The 27,479-nt window shown below is 50.4% G+C and overlaps 11 protein-coding genes and 2 non-coding genes across 22 annotated transcripts; 4 read left to right on the forward strand and 9 right to left on the reverse strand.

The window, feature by feature from the left end:
* The first annotated feature begins 1,652 nt into the window (after positions 1–1,652).
* On the forward strand, positions 1,653–5,307 carry LOC112349765 (titin-like). Its single transcript, XM_024684775.1, has 2 exons — positions 1,653–2,297; positions 2,361–5,307. Exons 1-2 carry the CDS (start codon positions 1,772–1,774, stop codon positions 5,204–5,206), a joined length of 3,372 nt encoding a protein of 1,123 aa, XP_024540543.1. The 5' UTR covers positions 1,653–1,771; the 3' UTR covers positions 5,207–5,307.
* A 3,346-nt stretch (positions 5,308–8,653) lies between these two features.
* LOC9635495 (desmethylxanthohumol 6'-O-methyltransferase) lies at positions 8,654–9,860 on the forward strand. Of its 2 annotated transcripts, none has more exons than XM_002979620.2 (3): positions 8,654–9,343; positions 9,389–9,453; positions 9,503–9,860. In XM_002979620.2, exons 1-3 carry the CDS (start codon positions 8,662–8,664, stop codon positions 9,782–9,784), a joined length of 1,029 nt encoding a protein of 342 aa, XP_002979666.1. In that variant the 5' UTR covers positions 8,654–8,661; the 3' UTR covers positions 9,785–9,860. The 2 variants fall into 2 exon arrangements, with proteins under 2 accessions (XP_002979666.1, XP_024540559.1); XM_024684791.1 differs by having other exon boundaries at positions 9,494–9,854.
* A 501-nt stretch (positions 9,861–10,361) lies between these two features.
* Positions 10,362–11,613, reverse strand: LOC9635496 (probable mitochondrial import inner membrane translocase subunit TIM21). 7 transcript variants are annotated; one of them, XM_002979734.2, is made up of 8 exons: positions 11,534–11,613; positions 11,433–11,484; positions 11,252–11,382; positions 10,994–11,178; positions 10,874–10,922; positions 10,695–10,814; positions 10,449–10,636; positions 10,362–10,397 (listed from the first exon to the last, which is right to left on the reverse strand). In XM_002979734.2, the coding sequence occupies exons 1-7, from the start codon at positions 11,567–11,569 to the stop codon at positions 10,475–10,477; spliced, it is 735 nt and encodes a 244-aa protein (XP_002979780.2). In that variant the 5' UTR covers positions 11,570–11,613; the 3' UTR covers positions 10,362–10,397; positions 10,449–10,474. The 7 variants fall into 7 exon arrangements, 6 of the variants coding, with proteins under 6 accessions (XP_002979780.2, XP_024540561.1, XP_024540562.1 ...); XM_024684793.1 differs by having other exon boundaries at positions 10,994–11,181; XR_002993509.1 differs by having other exon boundaries at positions 10,363–10,391; positions 10,449–10,656; positions 10,994–11,181.
* A 4-nt stretch (positions 11,614–11,617) lies between these two features.
* LOC112349767 lies at positions 11,618–12,828 on the reverse strand. Its single transcript, XM_024684790.1, has 3 exons — positions 12,080–12,828; positions 11,945–12,013; positions 11,618–11,900 (listed from the first exon to the last, which is right to left on the reverse strand). The coding sequence occupies exons 1-3, from the start codon at positions 12,803–12,805 to the stop codon at positions 11,634–11,636; spliced, it is 1,062 nt and encodes a 353-aa protein (XP_024540558.1). The 5' UTR covers positions 12,806–12,828; the 3' UTR covers positions 11,618–11,633.
* Positions 12,829–12,900: 72 nt separating this feature from the next.
* Positions 12,901–12,973, reverse strand: TRNAK-CUU. Its single transcript has one exon. It is a non-coding gene; the product is annotated as a tRNA-Lys (tRNA).
* Positions 12,974–12,980: 7 nt separating this feature from the next.
* On the reverse strand, positions 12,981–15,207 carry LOC9635868 (carboxyl-terminal-processing peptidase 2, chloroplastic). Its single transcript, XM_002979735.2, has 13 exons — positions 15,131–15,207; positions 14,825–15,065; positions 14,602–14,751; positions 14,460–14,542; positions 14,171–14,379; positions 14,041–14,115; positions 13,884–13,990; positions 13,759–13,834; positions 13,669–13,710; positions 13,507–13,615; positions 13,363–13,460; positions 13,209–13,302; positions 12,981–13,152 (listed from the first exon to the last, which is right to left on the reverse strand). The coding sequence occupies exons 1-13, from the start codon at positions 15,191–15,193 to the stop codon at positions 13,024–13,026; spliced, it is 1,476 nt and encodes a 491-aa protein (XP_002979781.2). The 5' UTR covers positions 15,194–15,207; the 3' UTR covers positions 12,981–13,023.
* A 56-nt stretch (positions 15,208–15,263) lies between these two features.
* LOC9635869 (DNA-directed RNA polymerases II and IV subunit 5A) lies at positions 15,264–16,163 on the forward strand. 2 transcript variants are annotated; one of them, XM_002979621.2, is made up of 3 exons: positions 15,264–15,682; positions 15,769–15,882; positions 15,945–16,163. In XM_002979621.2, the coding sequence occupies exons 1-3, from the start codon at positions 15,302–15,304 to the stop codon at positions 16,068–16,070; spliced, it is 621 nt and encodes a 206-aa protein (XP_002979667.1). In that variant the 5' UTR covers positions 15,264–15,301; the 3' UTR covers positions 16,071–16,163. The 2 variants fall into 2 exon arrangements, with proteins under 2 accessions (XP_002979667.1, XP_024540553.1); XM_024684785.1 differs by having other exon boundaries at positions 15,264–15,673.
* Positions 16,079–16,773, reverse strand: LOC9635497 (protein TRI1). Its single transcript, XM_002979736.2, has 2 exons — positions 16,462–16,773; positions 16,079–16,360 (listed from the first exon to the last, which is right to left on the reverse strand). Exons 1-2 carry the CDS (start codon positions 16,720–16,722, stop codon positions 16,229–16,231), a joined length of 393 nt encoding a protein of 130 aa, XP_002979782.2. The 5' UTR covers positions 16,723–16,773; the 3' UTR covers positions 16,079–16,228.
* Positions 16,774–16,776: 3 nt separating this feature from the next.
* Positions 16,777–18,318, reverse strand: LOC9635870 (11-beta-hydroxysteroid dehydrogenase-like 4A). Its single transcript, XM_002979737.2, has 6 exons — positions 18,071–18,318; positions 17,811–18,003; positions 17,634–17,719; positions 17,443–17,574; positions 17,256–17,378; positions 16,777–17,187 (listed from the first exon to the last, which is right to left on the reverse strand). The coding sequence occupies exons 1-6, from the start codon at positions 18,305–18,307 to the stop codon at positions 16,909–16,911; spliced, it is 1,050 nt and encodes a 349-aa protein (XP_002979783.2). The 5' UTR covers positions 18,308–18,318; the 3' UTR covers positions 16,777–16,908.
* Positions 18,319–18,347: 29 nt separating this feature from the next.
* LOC112349728 (pentatricopeptide repeat-containing protein At4g02750-like) lies at positions 18,348–20,210 on the reverse strand. Its single transcript, XM_024684679.1, has one exon. The coding sequence runs from the start codon at positions 20,208–20,210 to the stop codon at positions 18,348–18,350; it is 1,863 nt and encodes a 620-aa protein (XP_024540447.1).
* A 75-nt stretch (positions 20,211–20,285) lies between these two features.
* Positions 20,286–22,428, forward strand: LOC9635871 (peptidyl-prolyl cis-trans isomerase CYP57). The gene is made up of 11 exons (XM_024684807.1): positions 20,286–20,411; positions 20,477–20,588; positions 20,642–20,820; positions 20,872–20,970; positions 21,037–21,137; positions 21,192–21,336; positions 21,397–21,580; positions 21,641–21,665; positions 21,724–21,964; positions 22,020–22,139; positions 22,206–22,428. Exons 1-11 carry the CDS (start codon positions 20,304–20,306, stop codon positions 22,344–22,346), a joined length of 1,455 nt encoding a protein of 484 aa, XP_024540575.1. The 5' UTR covers positions 20,286–20,303; the 3' UTR covers positions 22,347–22,428.
* Positions 22,429–22,470: 42 nt separating this feature from the next.
* On the reverse strand, positions 22,471–22,553 carry TRNAL-UAA. The gene has a single exon. It is a non-coding gene; the product is annotated as a tRNA-Leu (tRNA).
* A 68-nt stretch (positions 22,554–22,621) lies between these two features.
* Positions 22,622–25,365, reverse strand: LOC9635498 (WASH complex subunit 2). 2 transcript variants are annotated; one of them, XM_024684806.1, is made up of 11 exons: positions 24,817–25,365; positions 24,585–24,749; positions 24,372–24,524; positions 24,231–24,306; positions 24,019–24,170; positions 23,877–23,958; positions 23,769–23,829; positions 23,398–23,709; positions 23,301–23,344; positions 23,023–23,242; positions 22,622–22,974 (listed from the first exon to the last, which is right to left on the reverse strand). In XM_024684806.1, the coding sequence occupies exons 1-11, from the start codon at positions 24,892–24,894 to the stop codon at positions 22,656–22,658; spliced, it is 1,662 nt and encodes a 553-aa protein (XP_024540574.1). In that variant the 5' UTR covers positions 24,895–25,365; the 3' UTR covers positions 22,622–22,655. The 2 variants fall into 2 exon arrangements, with proteins under 2 accessions (XP_024540574.1, XP_024540573.1); XM_024684805.1 differs by having other exon boundaries at positions 22,622–23,242.
* Positions 25,366–27,479: the final 2,114 nt, after the last annotated feature.

The raw sequence follows: 27,479 nt of genomic DNA on the forward strand, positions 1-27,479 counted from the left end.
CCAGGAGCCAGAGCCTGTTGCTGAGGCCGTTCCCGGGCCAGAGGCCGTGCCTGAGGTTGCTGAGGAACCTGCCCAGGAGGTGGAACTGGCCGAGCCACTCGTAGCTCAAGTACCAACTGCCACAGTGGATGCTGTCTTACCAGCACACAAGGAAATCGAGGCCGAAGAGAGCATAGAGCCGGCCGAGGTGGCTGTGGATGACCAGGTGGAGAATGTCGAGCCCAGGGAGAGTGCTTCAGTCGCGATCCTGGAGGAGGGAGAAAAGTTGGCGGTGCCAGAGATCGACAGTGGTGCACCGGATTCCATTGCTGCGACAGATCCCATGGTGGAGGACACACAGGGAGCATGTCCTGCCAGTGAAGACATTCACGAGCTTGTGGAAGAGGAGCAAACCAAAGTCGATGTGCCACAGCAAGTTTCCGAACGCGAGGTCGAGCTTCCCATTCCAGTAGAAGAACTCCCAGAGTCGGCGAACGAAGTCGTCCAGGAGCCAGAGCCTGTTGCTGAGGCCGTTCCCGGGCCAGAGGCCGTGCCTGAGGTTGCTGAGGAACCTGCCCAGGAGGTGGAACTGGCCGAGCCACTCGTAGCTCAAGTACCAACTGCCACAGTGGATGCTGTCTTACCAGCACACAAGGAAATCGAGGCCGAAGAGAGCATAGAGCCGGCCGAGGTGGCTGTGGATGACCAGGTGGAGAATGTCGAGCCCAGGGAGAGTGGTTCAGTCGCGATCCTGGAGGAGGGAGAAAAGTTGGCGGTGCCAGAGATCGACAGTGGTGCACCTGATTCCATGCATGCGACAGATCCCATGGTGGAGGACACACAGGGAGCATGTCCTGCCAGTGAAGACATTCACGAGCTTGTGGAAAAGGAGCAAACCAAAGTCGATGTGCCACAGCAAGTTTCCGAACGCGAGGTCGAGCTTCCCATTCCAGTAGAAGAACTCCCAGAGTCGGCAAACGAAGCCGTCCAGGAGCCAGAGCCTGTTGCTGAGGCCGTTCCCGGGACAGAGGCCGTGCCTGAGGCTGCTGAGGAACTTGCCCAGGAGGTGGAACTGGCCGAGCCACTCGTAGCTCAAGTACCAACGGCCACAGTGGATGCCGTCTTACCCGCACACGAGGAAATCGAGGCCGAAGAGAGCATAGAGCCGGCCGAGGGGGCTGTGGATGACCAGGTGGAGAATGTCGAGCCCAGGGAGAGTGCTTCAGTCGCGGTCCTGGAGGAGGGAGAAAAGTTGGCGGTGCCAGAGATCGAGAGTGGTGCACCGGATTCCATGCATGCAACAGATCCCATGGTGGAGGACACACAGGGAGCATGTCCTGCCAGTGAAGACATTCACGAGCTTGTGGAAGAGGAGCAAACCAAAGTCGATGTGCCACAGCAAGTTTCCGAACGCGAGGTCGAGCTTCCCATTCCAGTAGAAGAACTCCCAGAGTCGGCAAACGAAGTCGTCCAGGAGCCACAGCCTGTGGTTGAGGCCGTTCCCGGGACAGAGGCCGTGCCTGAGGCTGCTGAGGATCTTGCCCAGGAGGTGGAACTGGCCGAGCCACTCGTAGCTCAAGTACCAACTGCCACAGTGGATGCCGTCTTACCCGCACACGAGGAAATCGAGGCCGAAGAGAGCATAGAGCCGGCCGAGGGGGCTGTGGATGACCAGGTGGAGAATGTCGAGCCCAGGGAGAGTGCTTCAGTCGCGATCCTGGAGAAGGGAGAAAAGTTGGCGGTGCCAGAGATCGACAGTGGTGCACCGGATTCCATTTCTGCGACAGATCCCATGGTGGAGGACACACAGGGAGCATGTCCTGCCAGTGAAGACATTCACGAGCTTGTGGAAGAGGAGCAAACCAAAGTCGATGTGCCACAGCAAGTTTCCGAACGCGAGGTCGAGCTTCCCATTCCAGTAGAAGAACTCCCAGAGTCGGCAAACGAAGCCGTCCAGGAGCCAGAGCCTGTTGCTGAGGCCGTTCCCGGGCCAGAGGCCGTGCCTGAGGTTGCTGAGGAACCTGCCCAGGAGGTGGAACTGGCCGAGCCACTCGTAGCTCAAGTACCAACTGCCACAGTGGATGCTGTCTTACCAGCACACAAGGAAATCGAGGCCGAAGAGAGCATAGAGCCGGCCGAGGTGGCTGTGGATGACCAGGTGGAGAATGTCGAGCCCAGGGAGAGTGGTTCAGTCGCGATCCTGGAGGAGGGAGAAAAGTTGGCGGTGCCAGAGATCGACAGTGGTGCACCTGATTCCATGCATGCGACAGATCCCATGGTGGAGGACACACAGGGAGCATGTCCTGCCAGTGAAGACATTCACGAGCTTGTGGAAAAGGAGCAAACCAAAGTCGATGTGCCACAGCAAGTTTCCGAACGCGAGGTCGAGCTTCCCATTCCAGTAGAAGAACTCCCAGAGTCGGCAAACGAAGTCGTCCAGGAGCCAGAGCCTGTTGCTGAGGCCGTTCCCGGGACAGAGGCCGTGCCTGAGGCTGCTGAGGAACTTGCCCAGGAGGTGGAACTGGCCGAGCCACTCGTAGCTCAAGTACCAACCGCCACAGTGGATGCTGTCTTACCAGCACACAAGGAAATCGAGGCCGAAGAGAGCATAGAGCCGGCCGAGGTGGCTGTGGATGACCAGGTGGAGAATGTCGAGCCCAGGGAGAGTGCTTCAGTCGCGATCCTGGAGGAGGGAGAAAAGTTGGCGGTGCCAGAGATCGACAGTGGTGCACCGGATTCCATTTCTGCGACAGATCCCATGGTGGAGGACACACAGGGAGCATGTCCTGCCAGTGAAGACATTCACGAGCTTGTGGAAGAGGAGCAAACCAAAGTCGATGTGCCACAGCAAGTTTCCGAACGCGAGGTCGAGCTTCCCATTCCAGTAGAAGAACTCCCAGAGTCGGCAAACGAAGTCGTCCAGGAGCCACAGCCTGTGGCTGAGGCCGTTCCCGGGCCAGAGGCCGTGCCTGAGGCTGCTGAGGAACCTGCCCAGGAGGTGGAACTGGCCGAGCCACTCGTAGCTCAAGTACCAACCGCCACAGTGGATGCTGTCTTACCAGCACACAAGGAAATCGAGGCCGAAGAGAGCATAGAGCCGGCCGAGGTGGCTGTGGATGACCAGGTGGAGAATGTCGAGCCCAGGGAGAGTGCTTCAGTCGCGATCCTGGAGGAGGGAGAAAAGTTGGCGGTGCCAGAGATCGACAGTGGTGCACCGGATTCCATTTCTGCGACAGATCCCATGGTGGAGGACACACAGGGAGCATGTCATGCCAGTGAAGACATTCACGAGCTTGTGGAAGAGGAGCAAACCAAAGTCGATGTGCCACAGCAAGTTTCCGAACGCGAGGTCGAGCTTCCCATTCCAGTAGAAGAACTCCCAGAGTCGGCAAACGAAGTCGTCCAGGAGCCACAGCCTGTGGTTGAGGCCGTTCCCGGGACAGAGGCCGTGCCTGAGGCTGCTGAGGAACTTGCCCAGGAGGTGGAACTGGCCGAGCCACTCGTAGCTCAAGTACCAACTGCCACAGTGGATGCCGTCTTACCCGCACACGAGGAAATCGAGGCCGAAGAGAGCATAGAGCCGGCCGAGGGGGCTGTGGATGACCAGGTGGAGAATGTCGAGCCCAGGGAGAGTGCTTCAGTCGCGGTCCTGGAGGAGGGAGAAAAGTTGGCGGTGCCAGAGATCGAGAGTGGTGCACCGGATTCCATGCATGCAACAGATCCCATGGTAGAGGACACACAGGGAGCATCTCCTGCCAGTGAAGACATTCACGAGCTTGTGGAAGAGGAGCAAACCAAAGTCGATGTGCCACAGCAAGTTTCCGAACGTGAGGTCGAGCTTCCCATTCCAGTAGAAGAACTCCCAGAGTCGGCGAACGAAGTCGTCCAGGAGCCACAGCCTGTGGCTGAGGCCGTTCCCGGGCCAGAGGCCGTGCCTGAGGCTGCTGTGGAACCTGCCGAGCCACTCGTAGCTCAAGTACCAACCGGCACAGTGGATGCCGTCTTGCCCGCACATGAGGAAATCGAGGCCGAAGAGAGTATAGAGCCGGCTGAGGTGGCTGTGGATGAGCAGGTGGAGAATGTCGAGCCCAGGGAGAGTGCTTCAGTCGCGATCCTGGAGGAGGGAGAAAAGTTGGCGGTGCCAGAGTTCGAGAGTGGTGCACCGGATTCCATGCATGCGACAGAGCCCATGGTGGAGGACACACAGGGAGGATCTCCTGCCAGTGAAGACATTCACGAGCACGTGGAAGAGGAGGAAGTCAATGTCGAGAAGGGACAACAAGTTTCTGAGCGCGGGCTTGGGCTGGCATTCCGAGTAGAAGAACTCCCACAGGTGACGAACGAAGCCGTCCAGGAGCCAGAGACTGTTCTTGAGGCCGTTCCCGAGCGAGAGGCCGTGCCTGAGGCTGCTGAAGAGGCTGCCAAGGGGGTGGAACTGGCCGAGCCAGTCGCAGCTCAAGTACCAACCACCACAGTGGACGCCGTCTTACGTGCACACGATGAAATCAAGGAGGAAGAGAGCATGGAGCCGGGCGAGGTTGCTGTGAATGACCAGGTGGAGGTTGTCCAGCCCAGGGAGAGTGCTTCAGTCGCGATCGTGGAGGATGGAGAAAAGTCGGCGGTGCCAGAGATTGAGAGTGCTGCTCCAAATTCCACTCGTGCGTTAGATCCCGTGGTGGACACACAGGGAGCAGCTCCTGCCAGTGAAGACATTCCCGAGCAAGTGGAAGAGGTGGAAGCCAATGTCGAAGAGCCACAGCAAGTTGAGCTCGAGCTGCCTGTCGAGAATGTCCCATGGGAGGCTGTTCAGGAGGCTTGGGACATCCCAAAGCATGAATCTGGTATTCAGGCTTTTGAGCTGGTGGCTGCCGAAAAAGATGTTTCCTTTTCACCAGCAACGGCCAGAGGCGTTCGTGATCCGACAGTTGACCCTTCTGGAGGAGGCGGTGGTGGCGGTGGCCTAGACATGAAAGTGAAGGATGAAAATCCATCTGGGGAATTCAGTGTTGTTGCAGTGACAACAATGACATGGGCAGATGGTAAGGAGCAGGTTTTGGGAGCTGTTGCTGTTCATCACGTGAAGGTGTTGTCATCTACTCTAGATGACGATTCTTGGGAGGAAGTGGCAGCTTCCGAACAATATGAACCAAATGGTCTTGGTAGCAGTAATGGTGGGACTCACAAGTTGGATTTGAACATCATTGAGGACTATGCTGGAGGCAAATAGTTGTAGTGTGATTGTTTACGAACTTCATAATGGCCATAGCATTGGCTTTGCTATTGTGGAATGCATTTGAAGTTATCAAACTGCAAAGTCGGACAAGCCAATCCAGATGTGTACCATTCTCTGCTCACATCATCAACGGGGTGCTGGAAGGCTACGATGGTTTCCGAAGCGTTGCTGAAGTGTAGGTGTAGAACATATTTTGCCGTGAGTCTGTTCCAAAAGGGGCGCTCAAGATAGAACTCTAACAGCAATAGAAACTGCAGAATGTTTTGCACAACGAAAATGCCAAAGTTGTACTCAAAAACTGCTACAATACACTGCCAGTCGGTGGGAAAATCATAATCACTGACCATCCGCACCAGAAGGCAGCCGTCGATCAAGATCTGAGGATGCTAGTTTTCACTGGAGGGAAGCAGAAGAGTACAAGCGAGTGGAAAGAGCTGCTCACGTCGCAAGGCTTCTCAAACGTCAACTTCAAACCTCTCCCCGCAGTCAAGTTTGCAGCTGTCATCGAGGCCGTCAAGTAAGAAAAGTCTCTGAATGCAATAAATCCTTTGTCATCTTGTTGGTGCACGCTCATATGGCCACCTACCAAGAGACCCATTCTTACTTCTCTAGGATGACCGGGTATTGACGGCAACCCGAACCGGATGGACGTGATTGGGAAAGGCGAGCAAGTGCGTGAGGGCCAAAAGCGGAGCTTTTGGGTTTAGGGTAAGCCGACCCCAGTCCAACTCGTCTCCTAGGGGACATTCCCGGAGCAAAGCACAAGCCCCTGCTCACAAAAGCCGTGGCAAATGGAGCGTAAGCGATACAATGACGGGGACTCTTCCAGAGAGGAGGAGGTTTTATTGGAGCCCTCAAGAAGGAGGATACCACCAAAGCAATAGAGCTTCCTTAAAGAACATATAAAAACAAGAAAAGCCGCGGTACCTTGTTTTACCATGGCTTTGTTAACTTATTATGTGTGCCAGCGTGGGAGAAAACACGTCCACGATCAGGTACGTGAACTTCCAGGTCCAGTCTGTCTTTGGGCATCCCAATGTAGCATTACATGGTAGTACAGGACTTAACCTACTTTAAGGCTCACAGTGGAATAGTGGCATAATGGAGCTTTTGAGTGACACAGAAAAGAGAAAAATCTTACCTGACTGTCATGTTGACCCTGTCCAGGATCTTTGTACCTGAGAACGTTATCAGTGACAGTGAGTGACAAATGCAGGAGGAAAAAATATTTTCGAACGTAAAAAAGAAGTCAGTCACAAGCAGCAACGCCCACAGACGTCTTGCCTGCACACGACGAAATCAAGGAGTAAGAGAGCAATGAGGCAGGCGAGGCGGCTGTGGACGACCAGGTGGAGCATGCTGAGGTCGTGGAGGAGGAAAAAAAGGTGGCGTAGCCAGAGGCGGCGTGCTGGATTCCATGCATGCCACGGATCCCGTGGTGGAGGAGACACTGGCAGCAGCTCCTTGAAGACATTCCAGGTTTGGCCCTTTCACCAGCAACGGCCAGAGGCGTTCGTGATCTGACAGTTGACCTTTCTGCAGGAGGCGGTGGTGGCAGTGGCCTAGACATGAAAACAAAGGATGAAAATCCATCTGGAGAATTGCCGTGACGACAATGACATGGGCAGGCTCATGGGAAAAGCATCTTTGAATTTGCTGCGAACGACCCTGTTTTTGCAGACTTATGGTTCGGATTTCTTAATAGCTTTGGTCACACCATCAACGGGGTGCTGGAAGGCTACGATGGTTTCCAAAGCGTTGCTCAAGTTCTTGTAGATGTTGGAGACGGCACTGGCCTGAGTGTGTCAAATATTGTGCAAGCCTTTCCACAAGTAAACTTTGATCTTCCACATACAATTGGAAGTTGTGCTGTGTTTTTGAACACTAAGGGTTTTTGTGCTGGAAACTGAATTGTTGGGCTTGCAAAATAATTCTACTAGATTGCTCACATCTACAGCTTGTTATGAAGTTTTCATTCCTCAAGAACGATAGTGCTTAGGTGGTGCTTTAGAAAACAAAGATGGTTTGAAGTAGTTTGTAACTTTCTTTCTCATTAGGACATTTTTTTTATATACCTTGATGTAGGTTCTACTTGAAATGATTTCTTTTGAGCTACTACAGGGTGAAGGAGAGCTCAACATTGCCAGAGATGGATATCCAGGGCCAAGAACCAAAGTGGCACTCAAAACTTTCACAGTTGGAACAACGAAAAAGCTAAGGCTGAAACTGTTACAGAGCAGGTGGGAAAATCCTAATCGTGGACCTGAAGAAAGGGAAAAGAAAACAGGGACCTAATGTCCTCTGCGTTGATGGCGGCAACTACATTGTTGACATGCTGCCTCTCTCCGCTGGCGCAGTCGGGCGATTGATGCGCTTGAGGATCGCCATTGCTCGAGATCGTTCTCGTCGAGTTATACGAATCAGCATCTTCTTTATTTATTTGCTCTCTCCTTCGAGTTATACGAATCGGCATCTTCTTAATTTATTCGCTCTCTCCTTCGTTCTCGTCGAGTTATATGAATCGGCATCTTCTTTATTTCTTCGCTCTCTCCTTATACATCCTCTTCTTTTTTATAGATCCTTATTCTGTCGACCCCTTCTCGTGCCCTAATTGCTAAGGTGGCAGAAAAATATTCCGCGGATTTTCAATCCACACCAGAAGTCAGTCGGCGATCAAGACCTAATGATGCTAGTTTTCACTGGAGGGAAGCAGAGGAGTGCAAGTGAGTAGCAGTTCGCATTTCAAGGTTTCTCAAATGTCAACTTCAAACCTCTCCCCACACGAGGCATTCAAGTAAGAAAAATCTTTGCATAATGGAGAAAGTCTCATTGTCAGCATCTTATGGCTAGCCTTAGTGATGACGGTGGAAGAGACTTTTGATGATGTTATCATGAGGCAGGGATGCCAACTTATTGAAGTTCAGAGTGACATTAAGAAAGTTAAAGGTTCACCCACCAAGAGAAATCTGTAAAAGATCATACCAATAAGAATCCAACTGCTCTAAGATAATATCATCAGGTTGAGTATGGACCCTTACAAAAGAAGAGATTGCAAAGTAAGTTTTAAAATAAAGACTTCATCAAAAGTTATTGTTGATGGTGCAATGCCACTGGTGTTAACATTAGATTAGCATACCAAATCAGCTAGAAATAGAAAAACTGTACAATACAAGTTTTTCATTTCAAAGGGTGCATAATAAGAGAAGATCAAGCTTGCAAAGTTTGACCCGCAACTGCACTTTTCTATTTAACATTTTTTAAGTCTAAAATCCAGTGGCCCAGACATGAAAGCGAAGGATGAAAATCCATCGAGGGAGTTACTGTCAACAATGACATGGGCAGATGGTAAGGAGGAGGTTTCGGGAGCTGTTGGTGTCCATCACGTGAGGGTGTAACTCCGCCTTATAAAGGTCATAATCATTAAGTTTCCTATTGTGAACAACCTTACTATGGAGGCGCTAGATAGCTATCATATGATGCTCTCTCTCGCTGAATCGTTTTCTACTCCATTTGTGATCAAGGCAATCATCAAACTGGGAATACCCAATATTCTGGCGAAGTCGGACAAGCCAATCCACGTTGATGAGATGTGTACCATTCTCCAAGCTGCAACAGGCCAGGCTCACAACTCGGAAATTGTTCGAAGGCTCATGCAATCTCTTTGCAGGAAGAACATATTTGAAGAGCAGCCCGCTGGAGTCTTTGGGCACAACTCTCTATCGCGCTGGCTCATAGACGGCACTCCAAAATCGCTCGCATCCTTCTTCCTGTTGACAACCTCAGAGGCAGGGCAAGCTGCTTGGCACCATCTGCACGAACTGGCTTTGGAAGTGACTTCGTCTTCAACTTCTGCATTTGCTAAGGCTCATGGGAAAAGCATCTTTGAATTTGCTGCGAACGACCCTGTTTTTGCAGACTTATGGTTCGGATTTCTTGATAGCTTTGGTCACATCATCATCAACGGGGTGCTGGAAGGCTACGATGGTTTCCAAAGCGTTGCTCAAGTTCTTGTAGATGTTGGAGGGGGCACTGGCCTGAGTGTGTCAAAGATTGTGCAAGCCTTTCCACACATCAAGGGAGTGAACTTTGATCTTCCACATACAATTGCAAGTGGCACTCAAAACTTTCCAGGTTCTCTCTCTCTCTCTCTCTCTCTAATCTTTCTTTGAAATTTAGGAGTAGAACATATTGCTGGGGACATGTTTGAGTCCGTTCCAAAAGGGGATGCGATATACATGCAGGTGCGTGTAAGCTCAAGATAAAAGACCCTGAGAGCTTTAGAATCTGCAGAAAGTTTTGCACAATTGGAACGACGAAAAGGCTAAAGCTGTACTCAAAAACTGCTACAATGCACTGCCAGTCGGTGGGAAAATCATAATCGTGGACCATATATTCGATCCACACCAGAAGGCAGTCGTCGATCAAGACCTGGGGATGCTAGTTTTCACTGGAGGGAAACAGAGGAGTGCAAGCGAGTGGAGAGAGCTGCTCGCGTCGCAAGGTTTCTCAAACGTCAACTTCAAACCTCTCCCCGCAGTCAAGTCTCAAGCTGTCATCGAGGCATTCAAGTAACAAAGACCTCTGCATAATGGACCAAGTCTCACCCATGAAAAAATAAATAAATAAATTCTGTAAGAGATCATACCCATCTCTAATAAGAATCCTGCTTCTCTAAGATAATAACCATCGGATAATAGTTATGACCGTCTCGGAGGGCACGGCAACCCGAACCGGGTGGACGTGTCAGGAATGCAGGCGAGTGATTGGGAAAGGCGAGCAAGTCGTGGTGCGCGAGGGCCGAAAGCTGCGGTAAAAATCACTGACAAGTTATATATCATCTCTCCAAGGTGCCGCAACTTGGCATTTGCCAGATTCACACTCCACAAGGAGTGTTTCAAGGGAGCCGACCCTCGATCCCAGTCCAACTCGTATCTCACGGAGGGGAGATTCCCGGAGCAAAGCTTCCAAGCTCAAGCCCCTGCTCACAAAGGCCGCGGCAAATGGAGCGTGAGCGAGTACGGATACAAGGACGGGGACTCTTCCGGAGGAGCAGGAGGAGCGGCAAAGTCTTGCGGCTCCTCCAAATCCCTGGGGGGCATTGGAGCCCTCAAGGAGGAGGATACCACTACCACCACCAGGCAATAGAGAGCTCCCTTAAAGAACCATTGATCATTCATCACTGTAGCTGAGATAATATAAGAACAGGAAAAGGAAAAGCAAAACTGTCCCGCGGTACCTTGCTTTACAGAAACCATGGCTTTGTTACAAAGCAGGGACGTATGACTCGAGCATTATGCGCGCCGGCGTGGGAGCAAACACGTCCACGATCAGGTACGTGAACTTCCAGGTCCGGTCCAGCTTGTCTTTGAACATCTCGGTGTAGACTTTGCCAGAGCCCTGAGGACCCCGGATGAAGAACATGATCTGCAACAAACACGATTAGCCTGTTGTGTATCCCGATTTGAACCAGTAAGTAATGTACCTCAATTCTCTCGACACCATCCTCGTCTTTCCACACTCTGTTGCTGATCCGTTGCCTCGCTGCTCTGTGGCGGCTTTCTTGCCCATAGCCAGTTACAGGCGTCCCTATGCGCAGCGTGACCTGATAGTCCACCCAAGGTTGTGTGAGAACTCGGCACACAAAAGAGAAAAAAATCTTACCTGACTGTCGTGTTGGACCCTGTCCAGGGCTTTGCCAAAGATTTTGTACCTAACAGTGACAGTGAGTGACAAGGAAGACAAGAGGGAAAAACATTTTCGAACTAAAAAAGAAAAGCTTACTCCTTGGGTTGGAAAACAAGCTCCTTGAACACTGCATAAGCAGCAGCAGCAGCCACAGCCAGCCCAGCGAGGATGATGAGACCGTAGGATGCCCCCTCCGCAACCGTGACGGGCCTCTCCGGGATTTTATCGGTGATCGAGTCGAAAGGGTCTTCTTCTTGAGTAGAAATCCCTTTATCTTGTGTCTGCTAACGAAGAACAAAAAAAAATTGGATAGCTCATGATGGTCAGTGGCGACCGCGAGATTTTTGTTTTTACCTGCTGCTGAGTTGCGTAAGATGCCACGGGCGTCAAATGCGCAGACATTCGATAGGCCGAGCGGCTAGTTGGATAAGCAAGGAGCTCCCGGGAGCTGCTGGACGGGCAAAAACTATGTAGAGAGCGTGATCCTGGATAGAAAAAACCATGACTAAGATCGAAAGAGAAGAATATGACTCACCATGGATTTCTGGAGCACTCCGGGCTCCGTTAATAGCACGCACGGTCTGGAGCTGCAAATTCCGGCGATGAGAAAGAATGGAAGATCCATTACCACCATACCTTGCGCAAGATGGGTCGAAACGACCGCCATGACATAGCGCTGCCCTTGCACCCTAGAAAGCCCTATACCGAAAGGAAAAACAAAATAACGTTACCTCTTTTATCGTTGCATCTTGGGAAGCCTGATCGATCGTTTGGAGCCTGGAAAGATCTGCGAGGAGATTCTGGATTGAGGCGCCGCTACCTCTGGCTCCGGTCCTGATGCTGTGCTTGTTTTCATGGGATTGATCGTGGTTGTCACTCCGCCAACCGGGACCGGGGCGAGGATGTTTTGGATGTTTTGGCAATGCTTGAGCGCTGTCCATCTCTCCTCGAGCTTCTTCCCGCAATCTTTCATGTCGTTGATTGTCGGGGGATTGTTCTTGACCTGGAACCGTTCTGTGAGAACGGCCATCGATGGATCGATCTTACGCTGGAGTAAACGTCTGTTGAATCCTCGAGATAGCTCCTCAAGCATTCCACATCCTCTAGAAGCGCGTCCTAGAGATAGATCGATTCGAGTTAGCATAAAAATCTCCAAGAAAAAACAGAAGATCGGTTTCTTACATGCTCCGCGGCGAATGCGTGGTGGAGGCGATCGTTGATGGCGTCGATCCCTGAGACATTCAAATGCGGCGCCATTTTCCTCACGATCAGCGATGGATCCATTGCGACCTTCCTGAGAACTGGATGATCGTCGCCGCGGGAGAAGATTTCACTTCGGCGAGGGGGAAACAGCGAGGGGTTGCCTTTCTTCTGCTTCTCCTGGATCGCATTCTTGCTCATCACGTAATCCAGCGTGCTCTTGCACCGGCCGTGAAGCGATAGCGGATTCTTGGCGGATTTCCTGGGAGAAACCTGGTGATCGGCCTTGGCGGCAACAGGAGGAGACGAGCAAGAAGGGCCAGATCCCTGATCTACCGCCTGGGATCGAGAAGGAGAAAGATCGCCAAGCCCTAACGCCAGAGATTGCGACTGCTGCGCTTGCGCCTCGCAAGAATCGGTGGCCTGGATGTGCTCCACCAGGATCTTGATCTCCTTCTCCAGCATTTGCCTGGCAGGGGTATCCAAAATCTTGTGCGACGCGACCTGGCGTTGCATGTCCTCGTCCACAAACTGGAGAATCTCCTCGTAGGCCACCGCTTCCCGAAAGAGCACCTCATTCTCCTCGATCACGGCCGCGCCAATGCTCTTGCGCACAACATCGCGCTCCCCTGGATTGAGCAGCGCCGCAATCTCGTTCCAGAGCAAGGATCGAACGCGGCGAAACGGCAAGCGACGAGGATCTTCCATGCTAGCCAGAAACGAGGGGAAAACAAACAGTGCTTAGGTTTGAAAAAAAATGCCTTCGTTGGAAAAAGAGAGGGAGGGAATAGAGCAAATGGTTGCGCCGCCCGTGGGGCTCGAACCCACGACCACAAGGTTAAGAGCCTTGCGCTCTACCGACTGAGCTAGGGCGGCAAGCTTGTGCTCTTGATAATGGTTTCCTTCATATAAACGAAAGACAGCATTTACTTTTTAAAGAGAGAAGACAATGGAATGCGGCATTCCTGAGAACCTGAGCCTTGGAGGCACTTGCAAAAGCTTTCGCCGTCTCGAGGAATAGCCTCTGGCAATGGACGATCTGGAGAAACACCAACCTACGTATGAAAGAGAAAGAATCACGTAAACTTTGAAAAAACTGTAAGAAACTTACTTTGTCAATGTCAATCTTGTCCGGCGTTTGGTATCGAGCAGTAGTAACAACAAGCCCAGAGCCATCTGATAGTTCAAACACAGACTGGATCTTCCTGGCAAAGAGAAAGGCGAGAGTTGGAAAACAGCTATAAATGAAATCCATGCCTTCGTACCCCTTGCCAAACGTAGGCTCGCCGAGAACAGTAGCTCGATCGTTGTCTTTGAATGCTCCAGCGAGAATCTCACTCGCACTGGCAGTTCCTTTGTTCACCTGAGAGAAAGAAGAAGTTGAAAACTCAGAAAGATCGTTTTTATACCAGTAGAGCCAGAGGTTCTGAAGGAGCTATGGCACTACCACCGTCCGCCTCGTAAATGTCTCGTATCCCTCTGTTGTCAGCGATGTACACGATAACTCCCTTGTCCAACCTAGAAAAACGTTTGGTTTCTACGCAAAGAAGGGCTACTGCAAGAAACTTTACCACATTTTTGCAATGTCGATCACGGCAGGGAAGTATCCACCGCTGGAATCAAAAGCCCGCTGTGAAAACAAAGATAAGTGAAATGCATACCCGTTGTTTCGGATGTCAAGCACGTAACCAGACGCCCCGCTTTTGTGCAGTGCCTCCAGCGCCTGCTGTACAGCACCTACAAGCGATGCGTTAAAATTACAAACAGGATTGGGAGAATCACTTACGAACTGAGTTCTGGTTAAATGTTGACAAGCGGATGTATCCCAGCTTTTGATAGGAACTGACTTCGCAGAGCTTCCACGTCACGGGATTGACGACGATTTTTTCTCTTCTGAACGACAAACCATGTCAAACATCAAGAACTCAAGCCAAAACACGTACGTCAATGTCATCGTGTTCTCCATTCTGCTTTCTCTGTCGAGCACAGTCAGTATGACGGATGAGTTCTCCGGACCCCTGCACCCATAGCCGGTGTCTCACTGAAAGCAAAAGATAAACAAGACAAACTTACTGGAGTTTTTTAGCAGCATCGTAAAGGCTCAAGCCTCCAACCTTCTCTCCATCGATCTCTAAAATAACATCTCCAGGCTGAATGCCTGCTCGAGCAGCAGGACCTCCGGCCACGGGCGTCACAACTACAAGTTCGTCTGGCAAGCCGCTCGAGTTAGCGTCAAATCCAACTTCCAAGCCCACTCCCGTCAAAGCACCCGTAGTGCCAGACTGCCTACACAGCAAGAGCTCGGGAGTCAGGAGACGATCATCAGCGCTGCAACGTTTTAGCAACAAAACAAGCTGCTCACCACCAGGCTCTTAAACTTTTCTGGCTCCAAAAACCTCGTAAAGGGATCGTCCAAAGTTGCAAGCATCTTGCGAATAGCAGCATCTAATCGGAATAAGCCAAGAAAGTCAGTAGATGAGAGAATCCAGAAGCAAAATACTCACACGTTTCTTCTCTGGTATTCATGGGCTCGTTCCGAAGCACATTTTCGCGATATCTAAACCAGCTTTGTCCGTTGAAGCTCTTGTCAACGTAAGCCCGATCGATCGTTCTCCATGCTTCCAAGAACAGCAAATTCTCCTCCGTAAGAGCCCCTAGGAAATACCGAGAGAAAAATCAATCCAAAAGCCATAGAAAAGAAGAACTTTTCAAGGGAAAAACACTCACAGGCGGAGAGATTGTTTGGTACCGAAGCGATCAACGCAATGCTCAAGGCAGAAGTTACTAAGAACAGCAGCCACTGTCTCCTTCTCAGCCTATCGATGTGATACGTAACAATCTCGAATCTTAGCAGCTTTCGTCCCCATACACAAGCTCGAGAAGCTGCTTCTTCTGACAAAACCTTTACAATTCTCAGCCTCTCACGGTTTCTCAAGCTAATCTTCTGTCCCCTCGCGAATATTGCCCCCTGCAAGACAAAAGAACACGCAATGCGGCCCTGATTTCGAGATTTCCCATTGCATCATTGCCTACCTTGCAGAGTTGGAGCCGAGCGCCTGGCGCGGCGGCAGGCGCCTGCCATATCCCGGTCGCCATAGCCGGAAGGAGCCCTAAAACTGTGGGCAAAAAATTTGAATTTTTGTGGGCAGAGTTTAGGGTTCTTGGGTTTAGGGCTTGTGGAGAAGAAGAGAAGAAGAGGCGGCAATGGCGCAGCTGGATGACAGCACGAATCGGCTCTACAGGATCCGGCGGACGATCATGCAGATGCTGCGCGACAGGGACTACCTGGTGGCCGATTACGAGGTATCGCTCACCAAGGAGCAATTCAGGGACAAATTTGGGGACGAGCCCAAGCGCGACGATCTTGTCATCAGCAAGGCCAAGCGCTCAGACCAGTCGGACCAGATCTTCGTCTTCTTCCCGGAGGAGCCCAAGGTGGGGGTGAAGACGATCAAGACGTACGCCGAGCGCATGAAATCGGAGCTCGTGTTTCGCGCGATCATGGTCGTCCAGACGAGTCTCACGCCATTTGCAAAGCAGTGCCTGTCGGAGATGGCTCCAAAGTACCAGATCGAGGTGTTCCAGGCAAGTGTTCTTCCCGGATAGAGTGTTCTTCCTGGATAAGTTTTCTTCTCTAATCTTTCTTCGTTCTTTTTTCTTCGTTCTTCCAGGAAGCGGAGCTACTGGTGAACATCAAAGAGCACACTTTAGTGCCCGAGCACCAGGTTCTCTCTGCGGAAGAGAAGAAAACTCTGCTCGAGCGTTACACTGTCAAGGAAAGCCAGGTAACTCATACTCGCTCTCGTTGCTCGCCTTGATCGATTAACCATTCTTTTGCTCGTGACAGCTTCCTCGTATGCAGGATCGCGATCCAGTGGCTCGATACTACGGTCTCAAGCACGGCCAAGTCGTGAAGATCATCCGGCCGAGTGAGACTGCCGGACGATACGTGACTTACCGCTACGTTGTTTGAGGCAAGAGTAAGAGTGGTCTGGTCTTTTAACATTGATGGCCTTCTGCTGTGCTAGAAACAAAGGAGTATAGAATGAGAGAAGCTACGAACTAAGAAAGCTAGAGTCATCGAAAGGATCCATATACTTTGGGAACGATCGCTCTCGCTTCACACAGCGCCTAAGTCGCCGATTTCTTGGCGAAATGTGGGCTGAGGAGTCCTGGGATTTCGGTCATGTCGATCCGATCCTTGCAGCTCAGGAACTGCTTGAGCTTCTCGTCGGGCAGGATATTCCTCTTCTTCTCTGGGTCCTGTGGAAAAAACCATTCGATCATTGATAACGAAAAAGCTATGAAAAATCTTCCATTTATCTGAGAAGAAGAGAGAGAGAGAGGAGAGGAAGAGACCATACCTGGAGATTGTGGCTTTTAATGTAGACCCACATCTGCTTCATCGCATCGATCCTCGACATTTCCTGGAGTCCGAAGAACTTCCTCCCAGCGGCGGAGATTGGCACCACCAAGTTCAAGCCCCCGGCGGCCTTGCGCCCCTCGCCGCCCGCCGCCGCCGCCGCTACTGCCGTTCCTGTCCCGGCCTTCTTGGCCGCCGCCGGCGCCGCCGCCCTGGCGAGCTTCACGGCCTTGGATGCCGCCGAACCAGACGCGGACGCCATAGCCACGAAGAACACAAGACGCGCAAAACCCCAAAACCCTGAAACGCTGTGCTAAGCGAGGAAGCTGGCTATCAAAGCACTAAGTAAATATGACATATCGCCTGCCGTACATCTCTCCCGGCTTTCGGCCAGGGGCCCATTACCATTCCGGACAGCCTTGGAATAATGCTAGCATCTTTTTGAAATTCAAAAATTTAGCGCGGCGATGGCGCGGAAGAGCTTGCTGGTGAGCTCCTCGCCTAGAATCGCGTTTAGGGCTCGATTCACCATGATCGATGGCGGCTTCCCCACCAGCGTCGCGCGCGGTAGCCATTCCATGAGCTCCGGGGCGAAGGCTCGGTAAGGAAGCCAGGAAGAGTACCAGCTTGGGACGATCGCGTGGCGTTTCCTCGAGATGCTGGCGTCCACCACGGCCTTGGCGGCGTCCCCGCTCGGTATCATCGGCCACCACCATGGTATGTGCCCCTGGAGGACGTAGGGTTTGAGAGAAAAATAATGAAACGAAAAAGTTCTTGGCGTGATTGGATTTGTACCTCTGCGTGGGCTGTCATCTCCGATGCTACGAAGCCCGGCATTACGATTGTGATGTCGATCAATCGACCGATTGGTTCAGTGCGAAGGGTGTCGAAGAACTGGACCAAGGCAGCTTTCGCGGCCTGGAAAGGAAAAGCTTACATAGTTGTAGATGGTGCCAAGTAAAATTGGATGAAAGTTTCATACGTTGTATGGAGCCTGGCGAGGATATGGACAATAGGCTGCGACTGATGCTACCACCACCAGCTGACCTTTGGCTCGCGCGAGATGTTCCAATGCATGCTTTGTGGTGAGCACGGCCCCCAGGAAATCGACGTCCTGGAATTTAATCAGGGAGAAAAAGTAGCGCAGAAGAAAAAAAAAACGATTTTTTATACCATTGTTTGTCGAAAGCTGCCAGTAGTTTCATAATCCTCAAAAAGTCCGCTCTCGGCCATGCCAGCATTGTTGACGAGAACATTAACTTCAATGCAGTAAAAAGTTAGCAAAGGAACTTGAGTAGAAAACATCGACAAAGCAGAAGAATCTAACAAAAAAATGGAAGGAAGAAATACCTCGACCAAATCTAGAAACTGTGAACTCCACGATGCGTCGGCAATCGCATTCCTTTGTGAGATCAGCTGGACACACGGCTGCGTCCATAGCTCCAGCCTCCAAGCACGCTTCCGCCACTTCTCTTAGCTTGTTCTCTCTTCGTGCCACCAGCACCAGCCTTGCACCATATCTTGCGTACTCCAAAGCTATGAACTGCAAGCCCAATCACAGGGAGAAAGAAGTTAGCTTCCATCCGCGAAAAAAAAATAACAAAACTTACGCTGCCGATTCCAGACGAAGACCCCGTAACAATCACCACATTGCCTCTAATCGTCTTGGAGCTCGTGAAAGCGCTGCGGATCTTACGAAACCCCACCATGCAAGGCACCACCAACGGAAATATCACAAGCAAAAACGCAGCCGCGATCCAGCCGAGGAACCACCTTACCGCGACCTTGACACCAAAGTCTATGTCCATCGTCGGAGCGAAAGGAAGACTCTCCCTTCTCAAGCACATATAGTCTCTTTTTCACGCATGCAAACATGCATGGCCGGCTTTAGCTCCCTATAGATCCTGCGAGACCTTTATCGGCATAGCTACATTCGTTCTTCCTCCTCCTCGACTTTGGGCTCAAGCTTCTTTCTTTCAGCTTCTTTCGCATGGCTCTCGAGTACTTGCTCGTAGCGGAGTAAATGTTGGCCAGCGTCAGGTAAGATGCTGCATTCTCCGGCTCCAGCTCCATGAGCTCGTTCGCTGCTCGGGCACCGCAGTTGGGATCTCTGTGAACTCTACAAGCCGCGAGAAGGGCCGCGTAAGTGACCGAGTCGGCACGGAAAGGCATCCGCTTGACGAGCTCTTCCGCAACACCCAGCAATCCCACTCGACCGAGAATGTCTACCATGGAGCAGTAGTGCTCCACTCCAGGCGAGAGATCGTGATCTTCCTTCATCGAGTTGAACTGCTTCCACGATTCCTCCAAGAGCCCGAGGTGGCTGCAAGCGTTGAGGATGCTCATGAAGGAGATCTCGTCGCGACGAACACCCTCCAGATCCATGCTTCGAAACACGTCCACCGCCCCGGTGTTGTAGCCCGCGTGAGCGTAAACTCCGATCATGGCACTCCAAGACTTTACGTTCTGCTCCGGCATCATCTCAAACAAGTTCTTGGTTCTCTCAATCAGACCAAGTTCCGAGTAGGCTGAGAGCATCGCGTTCCACGAGACTAAGTTTCGTTCCGGCATCGTTTCAAAGACCTCTCTCGCTTCTCTCAAATGCCGGCTCTCGGCAAATGCAGTAAGCATTGCGGTCCAAGAGACAACGTTTCTCTCTGGCATTTTTTCAAAGAGAGTTTTAGCCTCATCCAAGAAGAAGTTCTGCGCGTACATGGTAAACATTGCTGTCCACGAGATAACGTTCTGCTCGGGCATAGAATCAAACACCACCCTGGCCTCCTCTAGACAAGCGCGCTGCGCAAACGCGCCAACCATCAAGGTCCACGAGCCAAGATCACGCTCCTCCATAGTATCAAACAGCACCTTTGCGGATTCAACATTGCCACCCCGGGAGTAAGCCATGATCATCGTGTTCCAAGTCGTGACGTTCCTCTCGACCATTTGGTCGAAGATCGCCCGAGCCGCGTCGAGATTCCCTTCCTGGACGTGTGCCTGGATCATCATGTTCCACGACACGACGTCACGATTCGCTCGCTCATCGCCCACAACCGATTTGAAGAAGGATTTGGCCCCTTCCAGATGCCCGTGCTGGACGTAGGCCTGCAGCATCGAGTTCCAGAGAATCCCATCCTTCTCCGGCATGCTCTCGAAGACGAGCTTGGCATGATCGATTCGTCCGGCGCGAGCGTAGGCCTGGATGATCGGCGTGCACGCCACCGCGTCCTTGTCGGGCATCTCATCGAACAGTCTCTTTGCAGACTCCAAATGCCCAGTTTGAGCAAATGCTGATATCAAAAGAGTCCACGACACAAGATCTCTTTCCGGCATCGAGTCGAAGAGCTCCTTGACGCGCTCGACGTCGCCCGCGCGAGCATACGCAGTCATCATCGCGTTCCATGACACAAGATTGAGCTCGTGCATCGAGTTGAAAACCCGCCGCGCTTCTGTCACCTGTCCGTTGTGCGCGTAGGCGGTGAAGAGGATGTTCCACGAGAAAGTGTTGGGCTGCTCGATCGCGTCGAAGACACGCCGCGCCTCCTCCAGGCTGCCGCATCGCCCATACATTTGGACTGCCAAATTCGCCAGGTACTTGTTCTTGCGGAGCTTGGGGCTGCGCTGGATGATCTCCTCGACGACAAATTTGCCTTGCGCGAGATCTCTGGAGCCGCCGCACTGCCGCAACCGAGTTGCGAGCTCCTCCACCGTCTCTGTATCGATCGCAGCGATCGCCAAGGAGGAAGAACACATCACATAAGAATGCTTGCATTGTTAGATTAAAGGGCTATAAAGCAGCTCATCTTTCCAATTTAGGGTTCTTGGTTTTAGGGCGAAGGAGCGGGAATGTCGTCCGTGTACGTGCTCGAGCCTCTCACCAAGGGGAAGGTGGTCCTCCACACCTCCTCCGGGCCTCTGGACATCGAGCTCTGGGCCAGGGAAGCTCCGCAAGCTGTAAGTTCGTGAGATTTCTCATCGATTTTGTGCTTGACAATGCGAGCGTTTCCTATCGCTTCCAGACCCGGAATTTCGTCCAGCTCTGTATGGAAGGCTATTACAACAACACATTGTTCCACCGAGTGATTCCAAGCTTTCTTGTTCAAGGGGGCGATCCCACGGGCACTGGCAAAGGTGCGTTCTTTTAGTTTCTTCTTGTGTTCTTAGTATTCGTTTGTGGAACTTAGGTGGTGAGAGCATCTACGGAGAACCTTTTCCCGACGAGATTCACACGCGATTGAAGTTTCGACATCGAGGTTTTGTTGCCTGCGCAAACGAGGGAAGGCCAAACTCGAATGGCAGCCAGTTCTTCATAACTTTGGATCGCTGCGACTGGATCAATGGCAAGCACACGATCTTTGGAAAGGTTTTCTTCTTCTTTTTTCTGTTGTTGTAGATGTTCTCAAGTGAGTTACAGGTAACGGGAGATACGATTTACAATCTGTTGAAGATTGCAGAGTGTGATCCTGACGAAGATGACCGGCCGACAGATCCTCACTCTGTACTTTCCACTGAGGTGAATAAGTGTGATCTTTACTCTTTTATTTGTTTTCTCCTTTCAGGCTCATGAAGGTTCTTCCAGGTCGTTTGGAATCCCTTTGATGATATTGTACCGAGAAAACTTCACAAACCTGTGGATAAGTCCGGAGCCAAGACAGAAGAAAAGCCAGTCAAGCAGAAAAAGTAAGATCAGATTTGGAGCTCTTGTTTGGTTCTCAAGATTTTTGCTGTATTCAGGAGATTAAATCTATTGTCTTTTGGTGAGGAGGCTCTTCAGGAAGATGAAGAAGCGTCTGTCATCAAGGAGAAAATAAAAAGCAGCCATGATGTTCTGGATGATCCGCGATTGCTGAAATCTCAGGTCCCTGGTCCCGAAACTAAGGTACGTGCTTTGGACTTCAACGCTTTTTTGTTTAGATTTGGAATCTCGTATCACACATAGGAGGACAAACAACGTGAGCTAAGTGCAGTTCGCCAAGCCTTGGCAAACAAGAACCCTTTACCCGCACAGGAGGAAGAAGATGTTGCGAGTGATGGGGAAGACCAAGATCAAACTTTCGACGAGAAGATGAGGCAAAAGCTTCTTGAAAAGAAGAGGCTCTGGGATCCTCAACAAGAAACAAAAGGTACAACAAGATTTTCTTAAAAGATTTTTGTGACTAGCAGCGGATTGTTTGCTTTTGCAGCTAAAGCGGTAGCAGAAAACAAAAAGTACGTATCTGATAGTTTTCTCCCCGAATCCTCGTTCTAAACGCTTCTGGCTGAGCAGATCCAAGGTCATCCAAAAACCGGAGAAAGACGATGACGATGACGAGGACGAGGACGAAGAGGAGGAAGAGAGTGACATAAGGAAAGACAAACTAGTGATCAAGAAGCGGGGATTGGGATCAGAAGCAAGGGCAGAGATAGCGCTCAAGACCGACGTCGAAATGCAGCTTCTAACTCCCCAAGAGCAACGACGGCAAAAGGTTAAGCAACACAAGCGGAATCTCGGCAGTCGGGAAGAAACAGTACGTGGTCTCGTTCACAAAACTTCTCCATTGCTTACAATCTTTTGTTTTCCAGACAATGGCCTTGCTGGATAAGTTTCGGGAGAAGCTTTCCAGTCACAAAGCAGCCGAGCCTGACAAGGACGAAGCGTCGGATATTTTGAGTCACAAGCTCAAGTTCGAGCTGGACAGAAAGGTGAGAGCTCTAGACATATAGTTTGTGTGATATCGTGACGATGGTCTCTTTGTCCGCTCAACGCAGGATAAAATGGCCAGGAAGGAAGCGCTCGACCACTACGTAGTTGTGGATCCTTTGTTAGAGAAAGGCAAAGAGCAGTTTAACAAAATCCAGGCCAAGATGAAGAGACGCAACCGCGAATGGGCCGGAAAGTCCTTCACTTGAAAGTCAGATGTCTGTAATTTAAAACCTTTGTTGTAAATATTTTAAAGTGTGATTTGTAAATATTATTCAAAAATGAAAACTATAGTTGTTTAAAAAGTAGATAAAAATTAATAAAGACAGAGTTTGCTGGCTGTGGGGTTCGAACCCACGCACACTGTGTGTAGATGATCTTAAGTCATCCCCCTTAGACCACTCGGGCAAACCAGCCACGCTGTGATTTTGACCGCTTTAAATTGTCACGTAGGTTCTTATATGCTGACCATCTAAGTCTCGACTTTGGACAAAGCTTGGAATATGGCCAAAAGAGATTTACAAGTCGTTGGATGGTTTAACAAATGGAGTAGAAGCGACCGGCCCGAACAAAGCGTCTTCGTCATCGTCATTGTCTTCGTCTCCAAAGAGAAGGCTCGAAAGTGCGGTGCTCCGGAATGGCAGTGCCGCTGGCGGCTTGTTTAGCGTCGTTGGTGATGGACTCAGTGCTCCCAGCGTCTCGTTTGATCTCGATGGCGTCACGATTGGAGTCAGCGCTCCCGGCGTCTCGTTTGATCTCGATGGCGTCACGATTGGACTCTCGTTTGATCTCGATGGCGTCACGATTGGATTCAGTGGTTCCGGCATCTCGTTTGATCTCGATGGCGTCACGATTGGATTCAGTGGTTCCGGCATCTCGTTTGATCTCGATGGCGTCACGATTGGATTCAGTGGTTCCGGCGTCTCGTTTGATCTCGTGGATGTTGCGATCAAGCTTGGTTGCGGTGACACCGGATTTAACTTGGACAGCTTTTCTTCTTCCTCCCCCCCCTCGTCATCCTCGTCCTCGTCTTCATCAAACAGGGACTTGTGTCTAGCAGAACTCGTGCTCGGCTCTGATGTATCTTTCGACACGAGCGCCTCGTCTGTAGAAGAAAGCCCACTCTCAAGTTTGCGTAAAGCTTATGAAATCACACCACTCACCTGAGCTGCTCCCAGCTTTCTCGGCTGCTTGAGATCGCGATTCTCTGGAGAAAACAATTCACAAACTCAAAGGCGAACATAAAAGCTGGTAGCTTACTCTTGCCCGACGTCTGGAAACTCCGGTTGTGTGCCGGCAGGAAAAGAAAAGGATACTCGAGGTTCGTGGTGAGAGCTCGCGTCTTCCTCGCTCTCGCTCCAGTGGGAGGATTTGTCCGAAGAGCTCGCATCTGGCTGTACTGGAGGTGGAAGGATTTGAGGCTTTGCTTCTCGTCTTGCTCTCTCCTCCTCCAATTGTTGCGGAGAGTAGTGACGCTGGTCAGCTTCCCGCGCGATTTTGCCAAGTATGTCGTCAAGGGTAGCTTTTGCTTCGTTCACAATGTCATTGTTGCTCGCGCTTCCCAAGCCAGTCCTGCCATCAAACTTTAGAAAGCATGCATTGAGTGGAGCGACCAACAAAATGATACTAACTCATTTTCCGCGTTAAGATTTGCTGGTTCATATATGGGATCCATTCTTGAGCCATCGTCACCTAAGAAAACAAATCATAGACTAAATAGACAGAAAACCGATGCTTACTTGTTACATATGAAGCTCGCAGGGCCGCTTCAAGCATTGCTTTGAAGTCCATAGCAGCAGAGACGGCTGGTTCGTGGTGATCCTTGTGAACAAGAAAAAACACGAAGATAAGAGACTTAGAACGAATAAAACTCGCGCTTACTTGATCCTCAGGTGCCTCGTTACTGGGCTCTGACCATTCATCGTCCGAAATCACGCCACCGGCAACCATCTCAGCAGCCATGTTAACCCCATCCTTTTCGGCTTCAGAGTCGTATTCTCGTGTCACCGAGGTGGAGGCTTTGTGTCTCAAATCTGAACAACAAGAAAAGAAAAACTCGCTGTTCAATATTTCGAGAAATAAATGAACGAAACCTGGCAAGCCACAGTGAGGATCACGCATGAACTCCTCGCTTCCGATTATATAAGGCAAACTCCTGGGCCTCGCTTCCTGATAAGAGAAAGTAACATCTTCTCAACCACAGGAAAAGCTCGAGAGAACTGAAGAGATCTTACTCGGCTTCGAGAAAGCTTTAGATGCTCGTTCCATGCAGTGGTAACAGCCTCCTTGTAGCGAGGAACAATATCACCCTCGTAGCTCTCCACACGCTGCGGTTCTCCATCCTTTTCTTGCTCGGGAGTCACGGTTTCGTCTTCCTCATAGACACGCTGCTCACAGAGTTGAGGCGAAATCTCTCAAACACATGAAAGGAAAAGAAAGACACTCACATTCTCAATGAACTGCGTGTTGGAGAGAAGCCTGAAAGAATTAAACGCGTTCTTTAGATCCTGCTCAACGGAGGCGGTGTGATCCGCGAGCCGATCAATCTGCGCTCGCAGATCCTCAGCTCTGCCCTTGACGCTCGCGGCAAACCTCTCCAGCCATTCCTGCAACTGGAGAGAAAAGAGAAAAAGCACAATCAACAGCTCCAGCTCGAGCACGAGAAGAGAGAAATGCTACCTGAGCACCAGATTGGAGAGAAAATCCCGATGTCGCGGAATGCTCTAGCAGCGCTCGGAGCTTCTCCCGCTCCTCCATTCCATGAGCCCTAGTTGACCTAGAAACAGAGCTCTAAAAGATTTTGGTCTCGAAGAGCTCCTGGCATCCCAAGTAGGAGCGAGCATGACATCCAAGAACGAGACGCTGGCGTCCGCAAAGAAGAAGAAGCCCCCTCGAGCAGCACGCAGTCCTCGATGAATTGGCGGCAGCTTTGGTGTTGCGAGAATCGCATCGAGCATTCCAAAAGCTTTAGTGTATCACAAGCAAAAGAAGCTGACAAGAACCGGGACCTTTCTTGTCGATTGAACCGCAGTCGAGCAGGACCTTATTCGTTGCCGGGGAGATCTTCGTGCTCGACGCCTTTGAGCAGCAGTGCAAGCGGCTCGCATGGAAAAGGGGCTGGCCCGCTCACGAATCGATCGCGAGGCGCCATGGATGGAAATCGTCTTGGAATGGAAGAAAAGTGTCCACCAAGTCTTCGGCAGATTTTCGGCGGATGGAAGGCTTCAAAAGCGCGAGAAGAAGCATTTCTCCTAAAAGACTACCATCAAGGAAAGAAAAAAAGCAAATGTCCTCGATCGTCATACTCCGGACAGACCCAGCTCGCGTCAGAATTCCGCAAGCGCAATGCAAATCACCATTTATTAGTTAGAGAAAGCAAAATAGTTAAAGGTACGTAATTTTTATATTATTATAAGGAAACAAAAATTAAAATTGTGAAATTTTATGGTGTTATATATTAATTTTAATTTTTAAATATTAGTTTCAATCTAAACCACTCGCTCTTGTATAAATTAAAGTTTGTAAGTTAATTAATATGTACATTTTTTTATTCCATGCATTTACATTGGTGGAGATAAGAGGTAATTTTAATTGTAATTGAGGAGTGTTTAGATTTAAGCTTTTGGTTTAAATCTAACTTTTGCATCATTTAGATTTCACTTTCCTTGTAACTTTTTTAATTTCTTTTCTTTTGTTTATTTTGTTTTCTTACTTCATCTTCATAGTAGAGCAACAGCCTTCTCTTTTAACTTTAGAGTAGCAATTGGTGTAATTATTCAATGTTATGTGGTTGTAGTTGAACAATCAGAATCAGTTAATATTAATATTCACAATGTGGTATAATTACTTTTGCTTTTGTTACAAAACCTCATATTTGGCTAAAGTTCTTTTGTAAGAATTCTATAGATGATATTGTCAAGACCCCCAATAAGATCAAGACTGGAAAATGCAAAAGACAAAGAGAAAAGCTAGTGGAAACAAAAAAGAAGCCTTAGATTGGTGTTGATTCAGATTGTGGAGAAATGGAACAAGGCTAACCTATATATACTATAGGTTGATGAAGCTCCACCACTCTTGGATTGAGGACGGCCTAAATATAGCTGAGGTTGAGGAAGCACCACATCATCATCAGGAATGTGGCTCGAGACTCAGGAATCGTACAGGAAATCAAAGAGTCAGGAATAGGGAAGTGTCTCGAGAGTCAGGAATGTGGTTTGCAGGTTAAGAAGAATTGGGGGATTCTTGACAGCACCCCGTCCTCAAGAACAAGTGGAACGAGGACGTGAACGAGAATGAAGAGGAGGATGAGATGAGCGGCTGTAGCGCACGTGGTTTTGACCCTTTATCCTATGGTGATTTACCATAGGATAACACCACGAAGCGGAACCTAAACCCTCTTTGTGCCACGTGACAGATGCCACGTGTCACATACCACGTGTCCATGCCACGTGTCCATAGGAACCCGAGGTTCAGGGCCTTGGGCCACTGAACGAAGGAACGGTGCCAAACTCCCAAGCGTGACGCCAAGGAGTGATGGAACCGGACCACGGAGCAACTCCCGAGCATATAGCCCAAGGAGCGAAGGGACAGGAGCCCGGAGCGACTTGGAACAGTCCTGAAGCAACCAACATCCCAATGCCAGGACCAGCACGCAAAACGGAGCCAAACGGAGTCTGGCGCTATTTCGGCATACCGGTGGCCTAACGTGAGAGTATGGGTACTCCACCAGCTAGCATGGAATGGAACTTGGGCTTAGACCCAAGCCGGACGCAGAACAAGGACAGGCACGCAAGCGGGAGCTAGACTATGCCTCAGGTTGGTCGGCCATGCCCGACCTACCCACTATCCCTACTATACATTTGGAACCCCCCATAGCCCCCCCCCCCTTGAGGAACACACGCTTTGGGCTTTCACCCCAAGCCTCCCTTAGTATCAGGAGTTAGTCTCTGGGACAAGCTTAAAACTTACTAAATATGGAATGTCCTTAGAATGCGAATTTGGACACAGGACGAACACCATTGTGTTCAGGCCGACCTCTACATTCCGTAGATATGCCAAATGAGCGAATCTAGACACTTTCCATAAATAGCATTTGGGACCGAAATGAGACTAACACAAAGGGCATGATAGCGAGGGTGTTTGGCAGACACGGTAAGCTATCATGTAGCGATATTGAGGGACCAATCTCAATACGCGAGGGTTCTTGTCAAGCCAGTGCAAGACAGAGCAAAAGAGAACTAAAAAGCCAGGCCAAGTATGCTTGGCTGAATAGACACTTAGGAATTCCGTCCTTATGCTCATTCGGCCAAGTACAGATGCAAAGTCCAGTTTACTAACACTTG

This window comes from Selaginella moellendorffii, unplaced genomic scaffold, assembly GCF_000143415.4.
Source record: "Selaginella moellendorffii unplaced genomic scaffold, v1.0 SELMOscaffold_42, whole genome shotgun sequence".
Lineage (NCBI taxonomy): Eukaryota > Viridiplantae > Streptophyta > Lycopodiopsida > Selaginellales > Selaginellaceae > Selaginella > Selaginella moellendorffii.